Here is an 8930-nt window from a genome sequence, read left to right on the forward strand (position 1 = left end):
CAAAGACAGGTAAGGGGCACTGCCACAGGGGGCAAACTAGGACATTCTCTCAGCCAAAATTATAGAGAAGGGGGAGATGTGGAGAGCAGGTGTGGCGGCAGTCCAGAGATGGTGCTTGGGACTCCGGCCTAGTCTTGTGACTAGCACCTGACTTCCTCCTGCCCCGCCCCCGAGATTAGCCACTCCCACCATGTAAACTTCCCAGGCACACCCATGACACAATTTCAGGACAGATGACACGGACCTATGAACTGCAGCCATGCAACATGGACTGAGGAGGTGGAGTTGGGAGAGGATAAAGGGACTGCACTTGGGGGCCGAGAAAGACAAAGAGAAACAGAAAGAGAGACAGACAAGGGATAAAAAGATTTTCACTGGCATGCTGTAAGGTTCCTGAATAAACCGCTTTGAGAAGAACGCTGTTTCGTCACTCCTTTTCTGCTGGTCAGAGAAGGAAGCGACATGAGCCAAAAATCCTTTCTAGAAACAAAACATCTGACCATCATATAAATGAAAAGCCTGTGTCCCCAAAATTGTGCACTGACCAGGCTTTTCTTTATACCTCTCCTGCCTTGGAAATACACATGTGAATGGCATGCTGACGGATAGTCTCTTGACCTTCTCACAGGACGTCAACTACCCTTGAGTTTACAAATGTAAATGAAAGTGGAAGTGAACTGCAGGCAATTGAAATGGATAAGATCGTGGCTCTTCACATCCATTTGAGAAAGTTTTTATAGCTCTGGTCCTGGAAAAAAAAATAATGCTCTAGTGGAAATGTGATAATGACCTCTTCTGTGAGTCTCAAAGTCCTCTAATTTAGCATCAGTGTGAGTGAAGGCTGAGGTATCTGCCAGGTCAGGATAAGAAGCCTGCACCTTTCTTTGCAGTATGCTTTGGACTTTAAAGGCTCTGAGGTGTTCAGACTAGTGAGAAAAAAAAAAATCTCCTGGCTTGCTTTGCTCTCTTTCCAAGATCTCAAGAGCCTGGAGCAATTTGCATATAAATTTTGAGGGCATTGTCAATCAGGCAAACTTTTCATTCTTCCAGTCCAGCAAAGAGTGGTAGGAAAGAGTGCTAGGTTGGACAGAAGGAACATCTCACAAGGAGCAAGAGGTAGATGAGTGGACCAGAGGGTTAGCATACACTCAAGTTTGACTTCCCGGATTGCAAAAGACACTAATGAAGCCAGTTGCTAACAGAGAAGCAGCCCATGCTGTCTGTGTTTGAACAAAGTTAACTTTAAACAATTATTTCAGTCATCTTCCCCATCTTCACATTTACAGGTTCAAGACTCTTTAAAGGCTTGTGGGATTTTCTAACTAGTGAGGGTGAGAGTTAGCATAAAGTGAGAGAGGCTCTGGAAATCAACCACTAGGATTTGAATGTCCTCCTTACCAGTCCTAGTTCACAGGTTATATCCTTATGACAATAAATACTTCCAAAGCAGAAACTGCTTAAGAATATATCCAGGTAGGTCATAATGGCACAGGTGATACTCCCAGTACTAAAGACATAGAAGCATATGGGGCACAAGTCTGAATGCAGTGTGGGGTGCACTGAAACTTCAAGTCCAGCCTCAGTGAGTCCCTGTGTCAAAAGAGAAATCCAAGGGCTGGGGCTCTACCTCAGAGTCATGGTCTTGAGTTCAAGGCCAAACATAAAAGATATGGAAGGAAGGGCAGGGGAGAGGGATAGAGAGAAGAGGGAAGAGTAAAAGGAGACTGAGTAAGCAAGCAATCTCTTCCAGAGGCACGGTGGACTGGGTCTTCCTTCCCAATGACTGTAGGAGTTTCTGTGTAAGTATTACCCCTTCCTCTTCTTTTCCCACTCTTGACATCAGTGCGGCAGCTGGGCAGCTCTTGAGAATGTTAGATTTCTCTTTCCTTCTTCTCCAGAGATAAAGGAATTGTCAGCATATGGATTCTGACTGCAGACAACCAAGTGGTCACCTACCTCCTCCATTAGAATGATGAAGGTTGCATTATGGCCCTGTTCTGCCACCAGGCGCCCATCAGTAGTCACCACATGGAGGCCCCGAGGAGCTTTTCCAGGACACAACTGAGTCTTAGCAGAGTATTTATCCCTCAAGCCATCGGTGCAGTTGTTAGATACAATCCTCCGGTACCTAAAGAGATTTGACAAAACAAGTTTTGACAATGGTGTAGTTTATAGTGTGTGTATGTGTGTGTCTGTGTGTGTGTGTATGTATGTACCCAAACGTGTGTATAAGCATATATGTGCTTATGTGTGCTGTGTGGATGTGTGTTTATGTGTATGTGTACATATGATTATATGTGTATGGGCATGCTTGAGTATGTGAGTGTGTATTCATATGTAAACATTGGTGGGTGTGTATATGTATGTGTACATGTATGTATGTGTTTATATATGTGTACACACATGTGTAGATATGTGTTGTTTATGCATGTGTGTTTATGTGTGTGTGTATAAATGTATGTGTATATGTATATGCGTATGGACACGCTTGTGTATATTTATTCACATGTATGCATAGATATGTATATGTACTTGTATATGTGTGTATGGGGGTATATATGTATGTGTGTATATATATGGATGTGTGCATATGTGTTTGTATGTGTATATGTATTCATGTATATAAATGATGGGTATGAATGTGAATATGTGTGTTTATATGTACGTGTGTATATGAGCATTTTGTGTGTGTATATGTGCATATTCTCTTGTATGCAAGGGTGTACATATGTATGTGTATGTGTGTGTATGTGTGTGTTTGTTAGGAAGGGAGGGCACAAGAAAAGATGGAAGCAAAAAAAAAAAAAAAAACAAAACTTCTCATAGTTGCTCACAAAAGGCAAGTCTCAAAAACTACAGCTACTCACAAAGACAAACAATCCCCACATCTCAGGAAGGCTAGCTCCTTAAACATTATTATTGATCCCACCTAGTGCACCAGGGATCTGATCAGTGTCTAAACCAGCCCAGAAAAATCAATGTCTGACTCACACACAACAGAGGAGGAGGCGAGCATGGGGCTAGAGAAGCAGAAGAAAGTAAGCAAGTACACCTCTGTCTGCCAGCAAGGGTCTGTTCTAGCTCCCCAAGGCTGCCTGCAACTTTCTCTGTACCAGAAAGCAGTTAGAACATCAAACTTTTATCTCCCCACCATCAGACAGTTTCTCCCTATCTTCTCTCCATATGAGGATGCCATTAATTGAATGTATAGCAAAAACAAAAATTAAAAAATATCATAACTTTTACCCTGCAGTCACTGGGCTACTTTATAAGAAATTCTTTCCTCATCACAAATGTCACATTAGATGCACAGTTTTTAAATTCCTATTCAACTCTGCTAAGGGAAGACAATCTTACTAAAGAGATTTTTCTGGGAAACCTCTCTGCAAAACACTGGCAACTTCAATGGTAATGGCATTGAATATGGGGCAGTGTGACAGCAATTGCCTTGACCTCTGACCCAAGAGCTTGCCTTGACCTCTAACCTACCACACAGTTATTACTTCCAGAAAGTCCATGGTCTATGCATCATCACTAAAATTGATTTTCTACAAAGACCACATAAAATATCCCATTATTACCTCTCTGCATTTCCATCACTACCACCATCATCACCACCATGTCTTGTCTTCCGTTACCCTGGGTGTCAAGAATAATCAATTGATCTTTTTCTGAAAATCCCCAAACCACAAAAGTCTAGTTGGCATCAATCTTCCATTATATCTGACTTTTCTTTCCTAACACTGCCCTATAACTGGGTCACACTCACCCCCTATTCTTTCTGAGATAACATGGAGATGCAGATCAAATGTTTGCATCAAATGAAATTATAACACATCATTATCAACTGTTCACCGAAATATGTCCATATATATCATTGCTGTCCAGTATAGCACCTGTTCTTCATACATGGCTATCAAGGCTAGAGATGTAATTAATATAGCATATCACACTAAACAAAGTACAATATTAAAATTATTTTCACCTTGTAATTGTTTTAATATTATAAATCCACAATTGTACACGTTAAATACACATAACTGCAGTTCTTTGGATCTTTGCTGAATTAATTAAATCAAATTATTCTGTGTTGATCTTTCTGGGTTGTTTCTACCTACAAGATAGTTTTTAGTCATGATTAACATCTTAGAACTACTGTATCATAAAGCATACTTTACATCAACCTTTTCATTTGGCTACCAAGAAAACCCTGTGGGTAATGTTAATATAGGCCAAAGTTGGGAAATCTGGAGGTGTCTATAGATATCTACAGACAATCTTTCAAGGAAACGAGTGAATAGATTTTTTAAATCTTTTTCTGACTTTATTAGCTATTTGCTGTTCACACACCCATGTTGCTTAAAAGCGGATCTAGCTCTAGATGCTATGTCCTTATGTGGTATTTCCTAAGAGAAGTATTTTTAATGGTTTCGAAGGATGTGGACATAGTAGCTGCCTTTTGCCGATGATGGCATGTGACTATTAAGTTTCATTCTTTATTCCCTTTCAGTCTACCTCCTGATTTTCAAACTATTCAATCTTTATTAAATGATTTAAATTCTTAAACCATATTCCTACAAAAACACTACAAGAAAGCACTCAAATGCCCAACCTAGCATAGAGGAATAGCCCCCTCCCCTGAATCAAATATTTACCTAAAAAAGTAATAGTTTTAGAGACTATTCAACACACCCATCCATGTCTATGCTTCCATAGCAGATGGAAGATATTTAGATAGTGCCCATGAATCTCTGCAACCACACAGGGTCAAAGTAACAGAATCTGGACAACTTGACTACATGGTAGAAGAACCTCAGGCCGAAATGAGAGTGTGGAGCCCAGACCACTCAGCATTTTGCTTCTCTGAAAGTGGTCTGGAACACCTGCCACCTCTCTACCCTGTGTGGGAGACTGCTACAAATGAAGAGACCAGCTTCACTCCATATGTCTCAAATCAGAAGCTGACTCACAGAACCTCAGGTAACCATAAGACCAATCAAAATATAAGAAGGGTGTCATAGTCCCACTTGCCTATTCTACAGATCTCTCCTGGGTCACAAAAGCAGGAAAAAAAAGAATGATTATGTAATTTTTAGTGAGTCTGTTTATATAAAAGATTACATCATTGGATTTCCATATATTGAATAATCCCTGCATCCCTAGGATATAGCCTACTTGATCTTGGTAAATTATTGTTTTGATGTGTTCTTGAATTCTGTTTGTGAGAATTTTGTTGAGTATTTTTGCACTGATATTTACAAGCAAATTTGATCTAAAGTTCTCTTTCTTTGTTGGGTCTTTGTGTGGTTTAGTTATCGGTGTAACTGTGGCTGTTTGAATGAATTGGGTATTGTTCCTTCCATTTATATTTTGTGGAATAGTTGGAGAAGTATTGGAATTTGGTTTCCTTTGAAGATCTGATACAGTTACACAATGGAATATTACTCAGCTCCTAAAAACAATGGCTTTGTGAATATTGTGGACAAATGGGTAGAAATAGAAAATATCGTCCTGAGTGAGGTAACTCAAACCCAGAAAGACACACATGGATACTCACTGAGAAGTGGATATTCGTCCGAATCTCAGAATACCCATGTTACAACTCACAGACCATATGAAGCTTAATAAAAAGGAAGACCAAAGTGCAGGTGGTTCAATTCTGCTTAGAAATGGGAAAAAATACCATGGGTGGTAATAGGAGGAAGGGTAAATAGGAAGAAGGGACATGGGATGGAGAGGGAGGGGGGAAGGGCTTACAGGATGAGGTGTGGGAAGACACAGCAGGGAAGTCCAGAGAGCCAAGAAAATGAATAGAAATATATAGCAGTAGTAGGTGAGGAATGGGTCAGGGAATCACTATAAAGTTTCAGATGCCAAGGAAGCAAGAAGTTCCCAGGACCCAACAGGGATGATATTAGCCGAAATGCCCATCAGAGGGGAGATAGAACCTGAAGAGACCAGCTCCAGTAGATAGGTGTGACCCCCAGTTGAAGAATGGGGCTACCCACCCATCTCTAACTTTTTAACCCAGTATTATTCCTATCTAAAGGAAGCATGGGGAGAAAAATTGGAGCAGAGACTGAAGGAAAAACCATCTAGATACCACCCCACCTTGGAATCCATCCCATCTACAGACATCAAAACCTGACACTATTCCTGATGCCAAGAAGTGCTCCCAGACAGGAGCCTAGTATGGCTGTCCTCTGAGAGCTTTCACCAACACTCGACTAAGACAGATGCAGATACTCACAGCCAACCATCTAACTGAGCCCTGGGACTGCAATGGAAGAATTAGGGGGAAGACTGAAGGAACTGAAGAGGATTATAATCCCATAGGAAGAACGACATTATAAACTAACCAGACACCTCAGAGCTCCCAGGAACTAAACCACCAACCAAAGAGTGTACATGACTGGGTCCATGGCTCCAGCCTCATATGTATCAGAGGAGGGCCTTATCTGGCATCAATGGGACGGGCGGCCCTTGGTCTTGTGGAGGCTAATTGAACAAGTGTAAAGGGATGTTAAAGGATAAGGCAGGAGTGCAGAAACACTCTCATAGAGGGAAATGGGAAGGGGGATGGGATGGAGGTTAATGGAAGGGAGACTGGGAAGGGGACAACATTTGAACTGTCAATAAGTAAAATAATCAATTTATAAAAACAGAAGAAAAAAAAAAAGAAAAAAGGATGAAACAACCCATCTCCAGGAAGCCCTTTACCAAGCGTCTGAGGGTAACTAGGTAGACAGTGATAAATAACAGACAACTAAACAATACTGAAAGTGTCCTCAGTGTCCTTATCTGTTTTTCAAGAGTAACTAGTGTGGGGCTTGTGCATTTTATTTGATGCACCAAGTGTTAGTGTTTGAGAATGCATTGATCTCCCACTAGGGAGAGTGCTATAAGATCTACACACTATTTAGATCAATTTATTTCAGTTGAAGTTGGAAAAGTAAGGCAGGCAAGGGAGGTTTTAACTAAACAGCAACTATAATTTTCTGGAGATCAATTGTAAATGGTATTTCTGCCTGATAATTTCTTCTGATCATTTCTAAACTAACCATCCTTGGCTAAACATTTCCTCAGTTTCCCTCAAAAGCCTCGTGATACTAACTTAACCAATCTACACTCGTCTTTTTTGATGAGGGTACACTCCCATTCATTTCATCATTGTGAATGAACAGCAATGGGTTATGACTAGATAGCACTGAGCTATGAATGGACAGCAATGAGCTGTTAATGGATAATAATGAGTTGTGAATGGACAGCAATGAGTTGTGAATGTACAACAATGAGTTATGACTGGATAGCACTGAGTTATGAATAAACAGCAGTGAGTTGTGAATGGACACCAATGAGTTGTGAATGGACAGCAATGAATTATGAATGGACAGCATTGTGTTGTGAATGCACAATAACCAATGAGTTGTGAATGAACAGCAATGAGTTATGACTGGATAGCACAGTTATGAATGGACAGCAATGAATGTGAATGTACAATAATGAGTGGGGTGAGTTCCTTCATGCATTGGGCTTACCCAGTGCTGTTAAGGTAGCTTTGACCAAGGCTACAGTCCTTTGAAGAGGAAGCTGGGTTGTACCAAAAAGCTGGGACACACTGGCTCTCTCCATGTCTCTCGTAGCCATAGTCACTATCAAGAAAATAAACATGGTAGAATGATGTGTGTTAAGAAATGTTAAAACACCCAAAAGTATCCATAAATGTACACGAGTTCCACTTCCTTCCCAAAGTCATCAACTGTTGTCTTAAAAAAAAAGTACACTTTTAGAGACAGTCTCATAATTTAGAATTACAGTCTAGATATAAAAACAGATTATTGCAAATATTTCAGACTAGAACATACAAATACAAATACATGACAGGTTCAATGGCTCGGAGGTGAGCTGGGGAGAAGAGGACACTACACATTTAAATATCATACTTCGATTCACAAAATTAATTCAATAAGTAAATGGCAACCAAGAAGATGTCTTTAACGGTCAGGATACATAATAATTCAATATGTACTGTCTGAAAATTAATTTCACAGAACTATATTAATTTTTACTTTAAATTCAACTGCTTTCAAGCTTGTGTGTGTTTGTATTCACATGGATGCCCACAGGGATTCAGATTTCTTTTGTTTAGGTGGCCTAGACATTCTTAAACATAAGAAACTAGAGTTCTTTCCCATGTTCCTACAAGACCACAGCCTCGGCACCTGAGGCCAAATAGCATGCCCGCTTTCTTGGAATTTTATAAGGTTTGCAGGCGTGTAAATGTCAAAATATAAGGGTAATAAAGTAGGTGGAGGAGATTAAATTCTTAGAACCAGCCAGAGCTGGTGCTCACTTAGAGCATCCTCTCTTGGCTCATGCTTCCAAATTCGAGAGGATCCCTGAAACCCAGACAGCACAACCTCAGCATCTGATATCAAGCCGCTGAGTGTTAAGGAAGCCTGGAAGAAGGCAAATCAGTATCTGCTCTGATAGATTTTCTTCTTAGATTGTCTATGAACTAACAGTTTGTGAAAGTCCATTGAGAAGACTGGTAAATTAGCTGAGTGGATGCAGGACAGGAATGGAAGGAAGACATGTATACAACCGCAATGATGCCCCACTTATCATTCCCTGTGTGCTATCAAACAAGTGTGGCAAGGCATGCCCTCAATTCTTTCTACATTCCTTTGAAGATATAGCTCACACTCCGACCAAAACTAACACAGCATAAAGTATTGACTGATGAATGACGTCATGCTCTTTATTATCCACATAGTAACCCCAGCTTACTTCTAGCTATCCTTTTATCTCTTTCCTTTCTTCCTTCCTTCCTTCTTTCCTTTCTTCCTTCCTTCCTTTCTTCTTTCCTTCCTTCCTTCCTTGCTCCTCCCTCCCATCCTCCCTTCATTCCTTCCTCCAATATGATATGC

At 40.5% G+C, this 8930-nt stretch overlaps 1 protein-coding gene across 1 annotated transcript in view; it reads right to left on the reverse strand.

Annotated features, from left to right (window-relative positions):
• Positions 1-8930, reverse strand: part of SORCS3 (sortilin related VPS10 domain containing receptor 3) — a gene marked incomplete at both ends in the record, with an annotated part of 603941 nt that overhangs the window by 45680 nt on the left and 549331 nt on the right. Inside the window, 2 exons of the mRNA XM_080913549.1 lie at positions 1957-2128; positions 7539-7652. Of these exons, the coding sequence (XP_080769675.1) occupies positions 1957-2128; positions 7539-7652 (286 nt within the window). The remainder of the gene's footprint in view (positions 1-1956; positions 2129-7538; positions 7653-8930) is intronic.

Source organism: Micromys minutus (assembly GCF_963924665.1).
Source record: "Micromys minutus genome assembly, chromosome: 2".
NCBI lineage: Eukaryota > Metazoa > Chordata > Mammalia > Rodentia > Muridae > Micromys > Micromys minutus.